The sequence below is a fragment of the Lonchura striata genome, chromosome 19 (genome assembly GCF_046129695.1).
Source record: "Lonchura striata isolate bLonStr1 chromosome 19, bLonStr1.mat, whole genome shotgun sequence".
Taxonomy (NCBI): Eukaryota; Metazoa; Chordata; class Aves; order Passeriformes; family Estrildidae; genus Lonchura; species Lonchura striata.
Genome location: NC_134621.1, coordinates 9,194,547 through 9,213,427, shown reverse-complemented (window position 1 = coordinate 9,213,427; position 18,881 = coordinate 9,194,547). Strand labels below are relative to the sequence as shown.

The 18,881-nt window shown below is 40.7% G+C and overlaps 1 protein-coding gene across 1 annotated transcript in view; it reads right to left on the bottom strand.

The window, feature by feature from the left end:
- The window catches only part of CEP112 (centrosomal protein 112), a 158,830-nt gene that overhangs the window by 27,025 nt on the left and 112,924 nt on the right, over positions 1–18,881 (bottom strand). The window contains exons 22-23 of the mRNA XM_077787393.1: positions 17,411–17,473; positions 13,594–13,743 (exon numbers count right to left, since the gene is read on the bottom strand). Coding sequence (XP_077643519.1) covers positions 13,594–13,743; positions 17,411–17,473 — 213 coding nt within the window. The remainder of the gene's footprint in view (positions 1–13,593; positions 13,744–17,410; positions 17,474–18,881) is intronic.

Below are 18,881 nucleotides of genomic sequence, written 5' to 3'. Positions count from 1 at the left end.
AAGGGAACAGTGAGGAGCCTGCCATTCTCTGAGCAGGTTTCCTGTGAGAAGCTGATGTCGGCTTCAACATTTTCAGGCAACTTCTTGAATTTGTGATGCTCTGTCTCAAGAACGTTTAAAGCGTGTGTCAACACCATGCTACTGAAAAACTGCTATTGTGAACACAAATTAACCAGCAAAACATCTGGTTCTGCTGCTTGCTGTACTCTTAACAACAGTTCTGCAAAAACAAACATCAGGGGTTCAGGCAGAATTTCCTGCAGTGACTTGGAGAACGCCTGAGCTGTGATAAAGCAGATTTATCAATCCCTGGTTGAACGAGGCAATCTTCCACTGCTGGGGCTTCATTCCCAACCAAGTTTATCACCAAACTGCCACTTTAAGTGGGTGTTCAGACACTTCACACCTGGAGCCAGCCCAGAGGCTCCAGCAGACCCCTGGTGCTGTACAAATGTCTCTTTAAAATGCATTGCTCCTCACAGATACACCAAGACCTGGAAATATAAACATTTCTAACTGGCCTTACAAAGCCTCTTATTTCATTATGATATTTTAAAACAGAAATATGAAATATTTCTGATCAATGGGCCAATCTGATTCCCAGTAAAAATGAAAGAAAAGCTATTTATTTTGTGCAATCAGGTGTTCTGTATTGCTGCAATTCTCCCATTACATAAAATAAAACACATTTTCTTGCACACAAGGCACACACAAAGAAATCTAATAATGTCTTTTTACCTTTCAAAGTAACCTTAATCAACAAAATTAACTTGCAAGGCAAACCACTGCTTTTTGAACTGAACAAGAGCGAGCTTGACTCAACACATGTGAGATGTGAGAGGCAGCAAAGTAATATCTGCTAAAATTATGTCTGGAAGCCAAAAATGGGGCAATTCTTGACAGGGGAGGATGCACACTTGGAAACTTGGAAATTCTTTTATTCAAAGTCTTTAATGACCTCCAACTCAATTACATTTGCAACAAGACATGACAATGCAGTTGCTCCTATTTAAATGTATGAGTGAAAACAGAGTATTTTTGAAGCCTGATTATTTTTTTTTACTTTTTAATCATGTTGAGATGAAGCTCATTTACTTAAAAAGAAAAAATGAAACAGAACGTCCTCTGCAGCTGGTCAAACAGATTACGAAACTCTAATCTCAGTAGCCTGAGGAAAACCAAAACTGTTTTTCAAGTATCTATTTTATAGAGCATTAGCTTTATACTTTTTAAAAGAGGCATTAACATAACTGATCAGAACATCCCAGAATGTTTCTGATCTAGTTAATCATATGACGTTATGACAGAGATTCTTGCTGTCATAATGCCAATGTTTCTAAACATTTCTAAAATCCTTTAAGTTCTTTTTTTTTTTTCTTTTTTCCAAATTAGACATGGGGAAGATCTATTTCAGTTTCTTCAGAAGTTTTTCTGTCCATTTTAGAGCTCTACAAAAGTAGTGCAGAATATTTTAGATACAGACACATACACACATAGCATGGAACAATGTTAGGCTCCATGACCTATTTAAGTATTTCTGATAGCTTTTTATACAAAACATTTTACTCTAATTCCTGCATAACTCATTTCTGGAAGTCCGCCCCACTGTAATTCTTTAACTCTGTTGTATTCTTTACAGCTGAACTGAAATAATCAATTTAAAAAATCAGCATTTGTCTAGTTTAAATTTATTAGTTTTGTTTCCCCTAAAAGCAATTATTTAAACATTCAAGCCCATGCTGCATTTTTTGGTGCTAATAGTTTCTCCAGTAGAGGTAAGAATAAGGAGTAATTTATACACAGTCAAGCTAGGAAGAGGATAAGAGGGGGAAAAAACACTCAGCAAACTATTGCTGTGCCTCAGATACAGTTTTAGTGGGGTATCAAGAGCTCTTATCACAGCTGTGACAAAGCAGATTGATTTTCACTGAGAGCTTTTGGGCTTTGTTTGTTTGTTTTTGTGGGGTTTTTTGTTAAGTCTGTCTCAACCCAGTTTTGAGCTGAAATTCTGCTGTTTCAGTGTGAAGATCTTTCTGCTGCAGCAGAAAAGTGTGACATGAAAAGGAAGAGAGAGCTCAGTCCCAGCCAGCACAGGTCCTGCTGAGTTACCTGTGACTCTAACAGCATCCCCAAGATATCCCCCTGCTTCTGCTTCCCAGGAACACCCACGGGGTCCTGACAGGGCAGCTGAGATACCCCCAAAAGGCACACAAAACTTAAAAAAAAAATGTATGTAAATAGTTCCAAACATCCCTATATGGACAACATTTTAAAAATGCAACAGGACTAAAAAGAACAGAAAACAGATCAGGTTCTGAAGCACCAAGAGGTTCTCATTTGTGCAGCTCCACATTAACGTCTCTCAGCCGAACTGCACAGATACTTCATGCACCTCAAAACCTCCTTATCACAACTGAGAAAAAAACTGCAGGAAAAACAAGAAGAAACGTGGCATAATGTGAAATATCTAAGAATCCCAGTACTGGTTAAGTTCATAAAGCTCAGTCTAGTTCAGGATCTGATAAGGAAGCATGAATGAGCTTGGCCTCTGCTCAGATGGAGAAGGGACAAGGCTGAGTTAGAAACACAAATGAGTGCTCAGCAACACCAAACTTCATTTGCAAACACACATTTCCATACAATGGTTATGAATAGACACAAACATTGAGTAAAAGTGATGTGTTATTCTGGTAGCAGGAAGAAAATAATACATCAGGTAGGAGTTCCTTGGAGTTCAGAGCAGGGCTGTGGTCAAAGGTGTTTCCAGGCAGACAATTAAAATCCACTGATAATACCCAAATGGTTAAACAGTCTTCAGTAATTGCTGTTCTGCCTTGCTGAATTACAAGTGCAAAACTGGAAAGGACATGAATGATATTGACAGTAGAAACAAAAGCAAGGGGAATTTAAATACAGCACATGGAGTTATTTTCTGGAGCCAGTGAGTGTCAATACCCACCCTGCATTTCTCCTTCCAGCTGCCTGCAGAGTCCTGCTTTGGTTTAGTGGTGCAGGTGTTCCTGCAGGTACCTAACATTTTTCAGCCTGAATTTTTATTTATACAGCTCCATTCTGCTCCTGCCAGGCTTCTCAGTAAGCAAACAAACTCACTTTTCATGTTCAGTGTTCTTGTTTGTACTTTTACCCTTGCTTACATAACAAAGCTGGCAGAGAGCAGAGCAGGGAGAGCACCCGGGGCTCCTGCTGTGGGTGCAGGGGGTTGGACACTCCTTGTGGGCATCATCCCTCCTTGAGTGAGCACATCCTCTTCCTGGGTCTCCTCCAGGTGGGATCCTGCTGTGGAAAGGTGGGTGCAGGTAAGGGAGACAGGCTGGCAGCAGGAATGAAAAAGCCAAGGAGGTCCATGGCACCACAGCTGGGAGCCCATGGCAGTTCCTGGGCACTCATAAAAAATGGAAAGGAAAACATTACAGCACTTCAGGTTTAATGTGTTTTCAACAATTTTAGTTGGAAAGAGAGATAGCACAACCTTCCATTGAAATGAAAATGTCGTGCTGCTGAGACAGCGACTCTCAGGAGCCTGGATGGACTCAGGGATCTCAGAGGTCCTTTCCAGCCTGAATGATTCTGTGAGTCTGACCTTCCTGGCAAGTGCACAAATGATGTGTTTTCCTAAAGCACAGGATATCTGCATGAAGCTTTAGTGCTGCCATGTCCCAACTAATTATTTCCCTAGCAAAAGGACTGGTTTGTTTTCGCCTGGTCTGGTTCTAGAAGAACTTGCATCCACTCCTTTTTGTATTACAAATGATCTGTTTTCAGGACACGATGAGTGATGCTCTCCTTCCTCCCCACACCAGGCTTTACTCCTTTGGGATGATCTGAACCCCAGGGCAAAACTGAACTGGGACTTCCTGGCAAATCTCAAGAGGGAAGTGAACAGGGCATTGCATGTTTTGTCTTCCATGGCCAGCATGGCCTGGTTTGAAATCCATGATCTCATGCAATGCTGGGCCAGGAAAATGGCATATCCAGGGCATGGGTTTCCAGCATAAAATACAAGTGAGGTGATCTGATGTGACTATTCACCTGCCAACAGCCCTGGCAGAAAAATAAACAGGTTCTGGGGATGAGCTGCTGCTGGAGGCAAAGCAGGAACCATTAGAAGAGCTGCCCTGACCTGTGAGGAACTGGTGTTTTTGCTTTGAACTTCAGCAAATCTTAATGAACTCTTCATAATTGGCAATCTGGGTTTTTCACTGTTGATTTATTTTCTGGAGGTGCCAAACAAAGGAGACAAATTCAACATTGGAAATACAAATTTGGGTCTCACAGTTGGTTGTCCAGGCCAGTGAAATGTGGCATTTATGTACCCTCTGAACAGAGACACACTTGGCTTTCTCAGGATTTCTCCTGAGAGAAGCTGTGAGAGAAGCAGAGAAAAGAGAATCACTGAAGCAGTTCCAACCCCACTGCAGGTCAATCTTTGAGGTGTATCAGGAATTAGATTTGTACATGAAGGTGCATCAGTGCTGAGGAATTTGGTTTCACAATTATTAAAACATGTTGATTTAATTGAAGTTATTGCAGTGAAGGCTTAAACTAAAACTAAGCAGAGGCAGTTTTAGTAACAGAAGAAGTTAAAAAGTGATTAAGTGTCCTCCTTACTTGGAGTAGGAAGGTTTTGGTTGTCTCATCCCTGCTTTACTGCTCTTCCATGCCTCTGTTATCTGGCAGTTTTGGAGGGGATGCTGCCAAGAAATTCATTTAAAGTCCTAGATTTTATCCTGTAGGCAACACTTACTTCTGTTTCCTGAGAATAAATTTCATTGATAGACCCCTGAAGAAGAAAACAGGTGAACTCTCTTTGCCCCATAAATCAGTCAGGCTTCCTGAAGAGGCCAAAGATACAAAACTACAGATGCCTGCACAGAAACACTTCAGAAAAAGCTTCAGCCTTGACATTCACAGTCTTTTCCATAAGCTTCAAGCCCTCAGTCTTCCTCATGTATATTTTCAAGGGTCAACAAATCAAGTATTTACTGTTTAAGATCCTGTTCATCAGTGAATCAAGACATGATGCTGCAAGAATCAGCAACAATAAACTGCTCCCAGGAAAGGCATCCCACTCTGCAATGCAGGATGGAGGATGGACACAAAAGGCATATCCAGATGCAACAGGCTCAAGGAATAAAGTATATTTTCAATAAAACTAATCTAGTTTTCCATCTTATTATATCCATGTGTGCTGTATGAACACAGAGGCAAGTTGCTTGGGCTGAAAGGCAACGAGATGTACAAACAGAAAATAGCCACTGCAGAAATTTTAGTGGGAAAAGGAGCAGAGTACAACACACAGAATAGACTTTTTCTTGCTTCTGGACTCCAGTGCTATTTTGTCTGCCAACAGTACACAAAATTTCCACTGAAGGGCAAATCAAACCAATTTCCCTGAGGATGGAGGCATCTGAAAACTCGCTGAGGTTATTCCATTAGTGCCTACGCGTTCTCCAAGCGGATGAGCAGCTTCACTCTGAATCCACGTCAAACCACAAGGACTGGCTGATAATAACATTCAGTTCAAATCATCTCGTCCCTCTAGAAAAAGCTGGCAAACAGCTCCACCTCACCTTTCCTAGCTGGGCACAATGGGGCAATTGATGCTGAGGAAATGGGATAGGTTTGTGCCGAGGAGCCGACGGGTCAGGTTTGGTGACAGTGTTTGTAGGTTTAACCTCTTACCCAAATCTCTGAGATGAACAAACTGTGAGCACACAACTGTGAGAAAGTCAGAGCTAGAGCTGGCAAACACCGAGCTGAGCTAATTAGACAGGTGTTTAGAAAAACCCCAAACTTTATGCTTTTATTTGGAGCTTTTGATGTCGTACCTGGTGCTGTTTCACACCACTGGGCTCCAGGGAAAGGCAGGAGCTGCTCCCCTGCTCGGCTCTGGGGTGAGTTTGCCATCTGATCTGCTGAACACACAGATAAAAGTCGCCGCGGACTTTTCTCCCTTTTCAAGTGCAGCACTGTAACTTGGAAAGTTCTTTTATTCTCAACTCTGCTGACGCAAGAAAGTGGCAGGAATATGGCAGCTTTGGCTGCTTTCCTTTCGTAGCTCTTTGTAAATAATCTTTTAATGCTAACAAAACAATAGTGTTTTCATTTTGGATGGAAAAAACATTCCACTTATAGAAAATTAAGGCAATGCCTTTCAAAAAGTGCTACTGACCACTTGATTCTTCTCCTACCCTGCCTTTAAATATTGGTAAATAGTTACCACGCACAGGTATCAGATTCTCCAGGTTTCTCTTGTTAAAATTAAGAAAAGCCCAACTATTATGAAAATGGTGAAGTTTAACAAAGATATTTCTATTTCCCTGTGATGTGCCATTCAAAAGTGTTAGCCAGTAATTTTTTAAAAAACACTCTTGATATTTGATCTTCTTGAGTTTCAGTTACATACAAAGCTGGAGAGCCAGCAGAAAATTCTAAGTGGAATCTGAAGATTTCTTAAGTCAACACTCATTTTGGCAGCAGCATTTTAATGCACAAAGCTGAAATCCTCAGCGACTCTCTCCTGCTGATATCCCCGGAGCAGCCAGCACCACGATTAGCACAAAATCAAAAGCAACCTACAGCAGAACATACAGCTCTGCAAAAGAAAAAAAATAAAAATAGGATGTGGACACAAATGCTGGAAGTGGTGTAGGCACAGTGGCATCAGCATCAGCCAGGGCGACCTGGTGCTGCTCCAGCTCGCCCCTGGGACGAGCTGGGCTGTGAGAGAGATCTCTCAGGGCACAGAGGAGCTGGTAGCCCAGCAGGCCCACATCCCCAAAGCCCTGCTTGCCAAAGCCTCACCTGGCCTTGCTGTGGCAGGCCTTGAGGACGTGGCTTCCCCGCAGCCTTGGCCGGTGGAGCCCGCGGTGCACAGATTGTGTCCCCAGCTCCTCGGCCTCCTTCCCCGCAGTCACGGCTGTTCCAGGAGCAGGGAAGGAGGCTGCGTTCCAGGAACTCACTGGAACTGGAACAAAGCACAGCCCTTGGAAAGCCTACACAGCCCTGTGCACAGACTGTTTTACAGATGCCCCGTCTTTGGACGGCATTAGACACTTGTTTTTATCTTTATCTTTTTTTTTTTTTTCCCCCCTCTCCAGTAAAGTCCCAGACCTTGGAGCACAGGCTCTTCCTCCTGGGCATTCTGCCTCCTAACTCCTGGGTATCTCCTCAGCTCTGTCTTTTTTAAGCACCACTTTCTCCTTCTGCTCTCTGGAGAGAAAAATGCCTTTGAAATGCAGCAGTAAACTCTGGGCATCACTGCAGCCTTAAAAAAGCTGATTTCGATTTTCTTATAACACAGTTCTAAACCTTGTTTGGCCTTCTTTACAAACTGTTTGGGCTTCTATCACTATTACTTAACACCTACCAATAATAAGAGTGTTTTGTCTGCACCTTTTTAATTACCCAGGACCCCTCTCAGTGTTATTACTCTTGTCTTGTCAATTAAAAGCAATAAATTTTATGGCTGGTTTGAATTTTTTTCCCTCTTTTTCCAGTGCAATATTAGTGTAGCTCACATTATTAAAATCAAGACAATTTAGCTTTATATGACTTTATATTTTATTCTGCATTTATAGAATCTTTAACTGCATAATTTGGAGACAGGTGGCATCCCTTCTGGGGCTAACAAGGAATAAAAAGGACCTCATGCAGCAAAGTGCCTTCTGGAGGGAAAATAAAACATTGAAGATAACAATGATAATGTAGGAAAAAGTAAAAATACCAACTTTTAAACCTGTCAGATAAATCTGGACTGCAGTTCAGAGGAAAATGCAGGCACTAGCTCTAGTCTTTTATAAAACTTGTAAGTCTGATTTTGCTGTTGGCCATGGTAAGTTCTTCAATGTGTTGAGACATGAAAAGTCAAGAAAAATGCCAGAGTGCAAAGTTTGCTGCAGGAAAAAAAAAAGATGACTCAATTCTTTGCCTCACAAAGCATGTCAAAGATATTATAAAGTACTTACAGATGCTCAGCCACTCGGATTGCCTGGCTGGCCAAACATCTGAAACCCTGTAATTTTGAAGAGAAGGTACTATGCTTCAGACAGTGAAATAATTTCTGTGGCAGCAGAAAAAGAGAGATGCTTTTGAAAGGAAGAGTTTTTAAAATCAGAATTTCAGCTGTGATCAATAACTATCTAAGCCTAAATGAAAGTCAGCCTATTTTAATTATCATTTATAAGGAATGAGTCGATACAGGCTTTTAAAGATAACCAGGTAATGGAATCAAGAGACAGAGCTGAAGCAAGAGTTGAAAACCTCAGGACTAAACCCTCATTTCTCTATCAGACAGAATTTGGGTGAAACTACCATTTACATCAACAAAGACTGTGATAAACAGGTGCCTCAGAGTTTGGACCCCATGAAACAGAGAAAGCAAAGCCATAAAAGACCTGCAGATTTAATTTACCTATTATTTTGGAGAGATGTGACTTCCCTGCTGATCAAACAGAATATAGGAAGTTATGAGCAAGATAAAGTCATTTGCCTGGTAAATTTTAAGGTCTGCCTTCCAATGCTAAAGCACCAGTGCTGGTACCTTGTAATTCCCTGCTAATAAAAGACACTGCAGAGTTATGAATGTTATTACAGGCTAAAGTCAGCGACAAAGAAATAAAGATCCATGAAAAAGCACTCCACGTATTTAACATCAAGATGGTCCCTTACAAGCCTTTCTTTCACCATGCCAAATGGTTTATCATGGTATTGTTTGGGCACAAAGGCAATTAGAAGGATTAGAAGTGCCTCTGGAGAACTTTGTGACACGCACATCTCCGAGGCTCCGCAGTGACTGACAGCGTCTGGCACAGCTGTGGCCACAGAACCACCAACAGTGGGGCATGTTCTGACCACATGTCTTACAAGACATGAGCCACTGCCAACACTGAAATGTTGACCTTTCTACAGGCACTGATGGCTAAAAAAAAAAAAAAAAGAAACAAAAAATAAAAACCCCAACCCCCCCCCCAAAAAAATCCCCAAAAACTCAACAACAAAACAAAACTACAACAACAAAAGCCCCAAAAAACCAAACAACCGAAAAAGCAAAAAAGCCCCTTCATCCAAGTTAAAACAGAAAACGCACCAAAATATCTTAAAAATCTTATCCATAATGTGGGGCTGTTGACAAAATTTATCCTGAGCTAGTAGCTGGGGTTGTAGCAGTTAATTCTGCCACCTCAGTGTACCCTGGGGAATAAAGCAAGTCAAGACTCCCTATCCAAAAAGCCCTTGACACAATATATGCCTTTACCCTGAGTTTTAGATTTTCATGTAGAGTTTACCCTAAGCTTTCAGAGCTTTTCTCCCCTAATCAATGTCCCCTGTGCTGTCACTTACACGAGATCACAGCCTTCATTTCCACCTTTGCCACAACCCTTGGGTGAAGCCAAGGCTTTGCCCTCCTGTCTCCCTTTTAAAACAGGACTAAAAATGCTTCTTCTCCACATCAGGGCAGCTTAGCTTGGGTGCTCTCAGATGCTTCTCATCCCTTAATAAGCACTAATTAACGGCATTTAAACCACTTAGATTTACCCTTGCTTGGGACTTTTATACCAATAAACTAGAATTATTTATTTATTACCAACTCCAGCCCTGGCTCTGGCAGAGTGCAATGCTGGGGTTCCAAAAGGTGTTTTGAGGACAAAAAACTGAATACCTCTGCAGGGCTGCAGTCACTCAGTTAATGTTCCCAGAGACCTAATGTGCTTTTCCTTTTAATAAAGAATAAATATTATTTGTAGTTACCAGTGGAATTTGCTAATAAACATGGCTGATGATGAAATAGAGCTACAAGTAAAATTAGCTTGTGCATCAAATTTTTGAAAACACAGGTTTTTGATAGAGAAATCTGATAATTTCTACAGTTGCATGGAGGAAATTCACTGTGTTGATAAAACTCTCAGTACTTTGCAGAGGAAAAGATCCTTTGGCTCCAAGATTCAGCAGGACTTAACAAATATAGGATGTCAAGAATATTCAATGCCCACAAAGGCCCAGACAATTTAAACCCCAAAATTTTCCCCTTTGTTCTGCTATGTCTATAAAACACTTCTCCCCCTGCCCTCAACATTTTTAAAATAACAAAGAAAAACAACTGTTTCAAAATTTTTCACATAAAGGGGAACATTATTATAGGCCATTCTTTCCTAGAAATCTTTTAAGTCTTATTTATTAACAGAATTAATCTGATCATAAGCTGGCTGGCATACAAAGTGTTGAAATATGTCATCTTCCAACCATGCTTTGCTAATGAAATTTTGGTGTTAATTCAGGGATTTAACAGACTCCTAGAATCTGTGACAGGAATCAAACAACAATTGTGGTTCGTCTGGCAAAAAAAGCAGCATTTTCCCCTTTTCTGTTGTGGGTTTGTCACTGTATGCTCTCCATCATCCATTTCTTTCCAGAATCTACTTTTTGATGTGGAGTCCCCACTTGGCCATCAACTTCAGCATTAAAATGCTCTGAACATGTTTTGCAGTTCCAATCCCAGGAAATGTTTTGTACTTTCAATCCCAGGATCCAAAAGGATTTCATAAAAAACTGAACAACTAAGCCTAAACAACCAAGGCTGGGATTTCATAAATAACCCCAAGGCATCTTTATGATGCCACCAACTTCTTCTTCTGCCCAGTCCAGTAACCAAAAGCAGCAGAGAAGTTTGGTAAATGCTCTGACTGTTGGAATTATCAAGCTCCAGGCTGCTGTGGGTAGATCACTACGAGGATTGAAGAAACATAATTTTAAAAATTTAATATAAATATAAATGCTCTGTGGCACCCAGAGGTGTCACCTGGGAGCCACAACAGAGGAACGTGACAACCAAAGCTTTGTCCTGATTTTATGAGTGATGACAAGTCTGGCTTGCCCCCTAGGCCAGACCTAACACAGAGTGCCAAGGCCTTCAAGCATTTGTCTCAAACTGACCCAAACTGAAGGCAAAAAGCCTTGTTCAAATTGGGCTTTTAGGTTGTCAAAAGAAGCAGAATGTTCTTGAAAGTTTCATTTATTCTTCTTGACTAATATTTAAGATACTACCTTAAAAAATATTGAGTTGAAGGAGATGGATGCAGTTGTGCAATAATAACAAATCAGGATTCTTTTACTAGCAAAGAGAGTCAGGAATTTGAATTAACATCAAAATCATGTATTATGGCATCCACATCTGGATATCACTTTACTGCCTAAATCCAAAACTTCTCTGAGAGCCAGTTGGTTTCTGTAAAAATGTATTTCTCTCTTTGAAAGGAAATAATAATTGGAAGGTCTTACAGGAAGCCACCCAATACCAATAGAGGAAATTGCAATCTGTTCCTCAATGTTAGTTTAAATCAATGTTATATTTAGCAAAGGCTGTTTTTTAATGATAGTATTTTCAATAGCTTTTAGTATACTGAGTCTCCTCAAAGGCTTGCATTATATTAAGAATTGCTTTGTTTGTAGGATGTTTCTTTAATCATCCCTCAAGGTCTTCAGCTTACCCCAGGTTAGATGTTGTTCCCCATCTCCAGGACATCCAGGATTCCATTTTCACCAAAACCCTTTTTTATTTTTTGCCCCAGGCTAATAAAAAGCAAAGTATTTCTGCATATGCTTGCCTAGAAGTATGTGTGGTTCTTAAAAATACAAAGTGATCAAATATTAAAACCACCTTTTTCTGTTTCCAGAAGTATACACAGCATTTTAGCTGCCTAGGAATTTTCTGCTTGGGTATCTGGATTTCAATAAATTTCCATTAAATCAGTGGTTTCAAAGGAAGATTATTTTTTTTTTAATACAGTATTAATGATACTAAACAAAATTCAAGAACTCCAAGCAAAACAGCTCCTCCAATTTCTTCTCCAAGTTGACAAAATCTTTTAAAACATACTTCCAGCACCAGTGCTAAAAAGTCCCTGGGACACTGCTCAGAAATCCTGTGCAGAATTTCCCTGTGGTTTTTATGGATTTCATTACATTGTGAAGTAATAACATCAAAATGAAGTTTATAACAGATTTACATGCAGAAGGGTTTCATCCCACCTATAATCATTACTGTTCAAAAACTGGAGTTGCCAACAGCTGAATTATTCCACTGCGTGTAACTTAAGAGAATCCAGAAATTCAAGAGTAGAGTTTGCACTAGAGGAAAAATTCTGCTTAAGAGTCGAAACCATCCTTTTCCAACATGTAACTCAAGAAGGCACATGACAACTTGAATTACAGAGTATTTCTGATGCTGTGGAAGATGATTCCACTGTCACGGGGTTTCTGCAGATCTTGGTGGCCGCTGGAAAAGTGAACTGCAAACAGTCCACGTTCCTAAGTGGTAAAACTTCACCTGCACCTGAAAATAATGTGATTTACCTGTGTTCCCTCTGCAGAGCCTGGTGATAAAATAACCTACCTGTGGTGGTTCTACCTGCATAACAGATTAAAGCCAGCATTTTTACAGTTACACCTTTCACAGAATGATCAGAAGGAGAATTCTTTTCCTCAACAAGCACACAAATAAAGGCAGACATTTTCCTTAAGAAAAAATAATGACTATTAAAAACTGATGAAAGAAAAGCAATAGCCACTCTGCAGATGATGAGACAGTAATGACAACCTAATGCAAGTCATTCCAGTATAGAGGACAGCATTAACTGCACCATAATCCAATGGATTTCCAGCATTTAAAAACTTCCACGATATCTTTCAGGCACGAAAAAAATTATGTAAACTGTAGGAGTTGATTTTTCCATTAGTTTTTCCATTTAATAATGTAATTCTTTGGTATGATTGAATGTCTTTACAAAGGAAAAGAAAAATAATTTCATTCTTCTATACAACTTCTCATGAGCCATTTTTGTTGTCAAACAGAGCAGATGATAGTTTCAAAATTTTCCCATTGCTCTTTACTACTCTGAGAAGAAAAAATATTTAAAAGCCAATTCTGCTCACTTGTACAGGTGGGATTCTGTGCAGCCACTTTGAGTGAAGGTGTCAAAGCAGCAAGAACACAATGTGGCTATTCAGTCCCTTAAAACAATGAGAAAGGCCAAAGAATGGAATTCTGATGCAAAATATATCTGAAAAAATACGATAAAATATGTATAAAACTACAGATAACAAACTTTATCTTTTAACATTCAGCACAGACTTTGCTTGTATTTTTCAGTGGAAACTATGGACAAACTGTCCTTCAATGCAGCCTTACACATAAAAGTTGGGAAGGTTTGTGAAAACCAGGCTGCAGCCCAGGCCACACTGCTGCCTCACTCTCCTATTTTCCACCTTTCCTCTCTAAGCCCTCAAAGCACAGCATAAAGGTGCTGAAAATACACAAAAACATCAGGGCCGGTACAAAAAGCAAAAGAACAGGAAAGATTCAGGTATTTGATGGACATGGATGGATGAGATTTGCCAAATCCAGGTGTTTTCTGCAGCTCAGCTAGAGGAAAGGAGCCTGACTCATCAGCTCCATCAAAGGCAAGGTCTGGGGACGTCTGGGTGATCTGTGTGAACAGGAACCGTCCCTGCATTCAGAACTTTTAATTACCCTCACCCAGGCAGCAGCATCAGCCACTGAAATCCCCAGATTACCTTGATTGCTCTGTCATTATCTGTCTTCAGCTGCTGCTTCTCATCTTCCATCTTCTCTGCAGCTTCCTGGAGCCGCTGCTCCACCACAAGCTGCTGCCGGCTGTTCTCCTCTGTCAGGAAGGAAATGGTTGCCTTCAGTTCAGCTATCTCCTGAAAAGAAAGCAGCATGTTGAAGGTCCCCTCAGTAAAAGACATGTATTTTGCATTTTTTTAATAGAAACACGGCAATGGCAAGCTCTGCTGTGCGAGCTGGATGTTTGAGATTCGCACGCTGCACACTGGCAGGGCACGAAAGTCCACGCAGAGGAAAGGAATAGAGCAAGGCTGTCAATGACAAGAATCGCTGCACACAAAATATTTGGAAGTGTTTTCCACGGTGACATTCCAAAATATTTACTCATGAGAACAAAGCACATCTGTGATCTTCAAACTGGAGCCTGTTCCCTGTCTCGCAGCGCTCTGGAAGCTGGAGTGTGAGTTTACATTGGGATGGTGCTGCTCCTTTTCCAGGGGGATACTTTGCACCTTGATACTGCTGAGAAGAAAAACGCCCACATTCACACACTGGAATGAAATTTAAACCTGACAGTGACATTTCTGAGCTGCTGAAAGCAGCAGATTTTGCTGAGCAATACAGTGAGGACCTGACTCCACATCCAGGACCTTCATCCAGACCTTTTAGGTGATTCACTTGTCATCTGTTGAATTGTATTTGTTTTACCTTTTTCATCACTGGGGAAAGTCATAACTAACCCTGATCTTTTAGGCATATTTACAGAATTTTATACTGACATGTCATCACCCAGCAAAGCACTTAAACATGTGGGAGAGTCACTGACTTTAATGTATATATTCAAGCTTAAGGTTAAGCTGCTGTAGCAGCATATTATAGAATAATTCTAAAAGCACTTTAGCACACAGGCAGTTGAGGGAGAGACTACCAGAGTGCTTAGACTTTGCCAGGCCTCCTCACTGGCAGAAAAACATTTATCTATATTAATTACATGGTTATTTAGGGAAAAAAAATCGAGTTAAAAACCCCTAATAATAGGCCAGGACTAGTGTAAGAAGAACTGTACTACAAATGAAGGTATTAAAATCACTGAGAAAGGGGAAAAAGCCTAATTAAAACTGTGTAGTAAATTTATTTCTCTTTACCTACCTGAAAAGCCCAGGAAGTAACCCAGATTATGTGTAAAACCTACCTTTGTATTTCTGTATTGCTTTTCAAAAAAGAAATGCATATTTCAAAAGATAATACCCATCAAAAAGAAGGGTTTTTGAGACCAATATGCCAAAATTTAGAGATTATGTGGATAGGGTGCAACTCTTTAGCCAGGATTAAGCAGTGTCTCCAGATTTGCAGTTCAGGTAGTTGTTTAGAAGACACACAATTTGCAGAAATGTGGTTTTATCAGGTGTGTAATGCACAGGAGAAAGCAGAAGAAAGCAATGGATTATATAAATTATTAAGGTAACAACTTGAAGCCATGCAAAACTACAGCATTTAGAGTATGTTCCATTTTGTCATTTTAAAAATAAAACAAAGCAGCAAACTCCTCAGTATAACACAAACCTGAGATTTAAAGCTTTTACTGGGTTGAGACCCTGGTCTAGCACAGGAGTTCTGAAATCCAAGCAAGGACATTTCAGCAGGAATTGATGAAGAAAGATCTGCTTTGTTCAGTACTTTTCAGAGCAAAAATTTCTATTTACTTTGTATAAACTTCAGAGGACATTTCTTGAAATATCTTCTCTGTGTGGGTGTTAAAAGTGAATGTTCCAAGAGGCCACAGAGAGAAAGATTGGACGGATGCTGTCAGCAAGGCGACCACAAGAAAAGTTGCAATCGACCAATTATTAACAGTGAGCTACAAAAAAGCCCCAAAGCCAAGCATGTCCAAGTAACTTGGGGGATTTGATTTAAACCCATACAAATAAAGAAATTCAGACATCAGGGTGGAACTGTTTTATTGAGCCAAACAGCCCTGACAGATGATGGATGTCTTGTGTCTGCCCAGAAAGTGCTGAGGAACCGGGTCCAGCTCTCACCAGTAAAATGCCCCAGCTCCAGCAAAGCCACCTTAATTTAAAACATGTCCCCAAATCTTAAGACTGTTCTGCAGACCAATAAATATTATATGACATAATAAATGTTGTCAGTCTGACAAAATTTATTATAAAATTTAGGTTAAAAAGTTCTTACCTTGCCCTACCTACGTGTTTCTGCTGCAACAATTAAAGCAATTTCCCTCATCCCTTGCTTAAAAATTCAGAAATGCTTCAATTATTCTAACTGTCTTTAAAAAATGGACCAAGAACCATTTTTGTATTGACATTGGATTGTGTTTGGCATGGAGAGGCTGCCTTGATTCTACTCAAATGTGGGTGACAATGACAAAAGGTAAAATAGAGGTAGCAATGGAAGGGGCATTTCCTTCAGGTCTGACATTTGAGCTTTAACCATTTCCTGCTTTTCAGGTTTAGATGGAAAGATTAAAAAAAGAGGGTTTTTTTGTTGTATCTTTCTTTTTTTTTATAAATAAGGCTCTCAAAAATTACTAAATTACTAATTTAAAATTACTGGAAAGGTATTTAGGAAAGAGAACATTATCTCTATTTACCACAGAATCATGGAATTGGTGAGGGTGGAATGGACCAGTTAAAAAAAGTATCACCCAGAGCTGGGTGTTCAGGATCAGCCCAGTCAGGTTTTAAGTATCTCCAGGGACAGAGACTTTACAATCTCACTGTATGCAAATAAATGTGTAAAAATACAGGTTAGATTTTCGAAATAGAACATAAGGCATATTTACCAATGATTCTGATAAAGAAGTGTGAAAAAGTGACAATAAATGTCACCAAAACTGAGTCACAATTCTTGACAAATGTTACAGAGAATAAGACTCAAAGGAGCTGAAAAGCTGAAATCAAGGGTTTTAAATATTTTGAAGTGCTGGTAAAACAGTAAAGTTTGCAGTTTCTTGTTATTGTCTCACTGATCATTTCTGTCTAGAGGCTGCTAAGCCCTTCTTTGTAGTGTTTTTTATTGATTTTAAAAGACTATTATTGGACTATTGGCTGCAAATTCACTTTGCAGTGCAAGGCAGACATTCTGCTGTGGCTGGGAGCAATGAGGAGAATGACACCTCCACATAAATCCTTGTGGCAATTTTCTTCTTATTAAAAGCTTAACTCCTGGCTGCATCTCCATCATTTTTCACACTTCAGTACTACCTGTCAGTCAAAGTGAAAACTGAAGTATGTAAAAATTATCCAGCCTATTTTTAAGCATGTTTGTAAATTCAACACTTATTTTCATCTTTTGAGTTCTCTGAAGACCAAAAACTCAAGTCAAAACCAGTCTGCCTCCAGGACACTGACATTCCTCAAGGTACTGTTTTGGGCAGAAATGCAGAACTGGTGGGGATCAATGATAAAGGTGAAAAAACCTTGGGTGCCACCACCTTTAACATGAAATGCAAGTCCTGGCTGTGCAATGGCTCCTGATTTTGTGAGATGTGCTGGCTGATAGAGCACCTCACCTTCCTTCTCACTGCCTGAAGGAGGACTCGGTCCTCTGGGAGATGACAACGGAGATGAAAAAGATGAAATTCAGAACTCAAAACACCCACCTCTATTTTCCAGCTTAGCGCTCTGTAGTTTTATAGCTAAAATCTGCAAGAAGACACTGGATGTTTGATTTAGCAACGGGATATGACTTCTCTTGGTTGTCAAGACCAGCAGTAACTCAACTTTCCATCAAGTTCCCAAGTGGAACAGGTTCACCTGGGCTCCCTGTCTGCTGGCCACCTACCTGCGTGGACTTGGCCAGTTTCTGGCTGAACTCCTCCTCTGCCTGCTTCAGCCTCCTGTTGGCCTGGAACACAGAGAAAAGAGCCTCGTTAGCCCAGCCACAGGACGTGCACAGACACTTTGCCACCGGGCCTGGGCCTGGCACCTCCTCCACATGCCTAGCACCGAGCGCCGGCCCCGCGCCAGCCCCAACGCCCTTCTGTGGCAGCCAAAAAACCGCCAGGGCTGGCCTTTGATCTCGGGCCAACTATTCATCACTTGAAAGAGGGGAGAAATTGTACCTCTGCTGCCAATTATTAGAAAAACATAAAGAGTACTGCGGATTAAAAAAAAAGAAAAAAAAAAAAAGGAGAGAATGAGAGAGTGTGTGTGTGTCTGTGTGTGTGTGTTTGTGGGGCAGGAGAAATGAATTTATCAGGATGAATTTATTCTGAACAGAGAGGGGAGAATGAGGAGAAAGTCTCAGGCAATGTGACACGGGGGACGCAGCTTCACCTGTCAGTTCTGTGTCTGCAACTGTCCTTTGTCCCATTGCTCACCCCTCCCTAGGGAAAGGTGGGAATGACACTGAAATCCACCCAAGATGCAGCTGAACCAGCATGGACATACAGCTCTTTCCTTGCTCCAGCTGGTTTTTTTTTTCACAACTCAAAACCAAACTGAAAACAAGGCTGCTTGGTCATATCAGAATCAAACCAGCAAATATTTCTATAACCCCAGGAAAAACAGCTCTTAAGGTTTTTTTTTCCCCTCAAATAATTTTATTTCAGAAATAATTTGATAATAGTGATGTTAATAAAAAAAAAGAAAAAATGCAATTTCATTTTGGGAGAGAAACCTGATTTGTACTTTTCCTGCAGAAACCAGCCCAGCCTAGCCCCACCACGCTGTCCTCAGGTGAACTGCTCGGCGCTCTCGTCTCCTTGGCTCTCAAGCTTGAGGACAGGTGTCTAAGACAAATATTTTCTTAGGGGGGACAGAATATCACGCAGCTGAGTTCTGAAGCAAATTTAAGCTGATTAAGTTTTCAAAATCTATCTGACCTCCTGCTCAAACCTTTGATCTGTCGTCCCTAGTTTTACGGCACCGCATCCAGCGCCAAGCGCCGGCTCCCTCCAGCCCCTCTTTGGGGGGACCAAAAAAACCCACAGGGGCCCCCAAAGCCTCTGAACCCTGTGTGCATCCAGCTCAGGCTCCATTTCTGCAAACTCCAGGGATTTCAGGCAGGCAAAGAGTCTTATTGATTTTCCTGGGCTATAAATCGAGGAGCTTAGAGCTGCGGATCGTCATGGTAGGGCTGGAATCATCCTTGGCAATCCGGGCAGCTCTGTAAGGTGCAGCTCAGCGTAAGAATATTACAGCCAGTTCAAAGTAATCCTAAACTTTACATGAAATTGCAATTTCAGATCCTCAATCCCTTCAAATTCCAAAATTATGAAACATATGGATGTCTCCATCTGTTTGTTGGTACT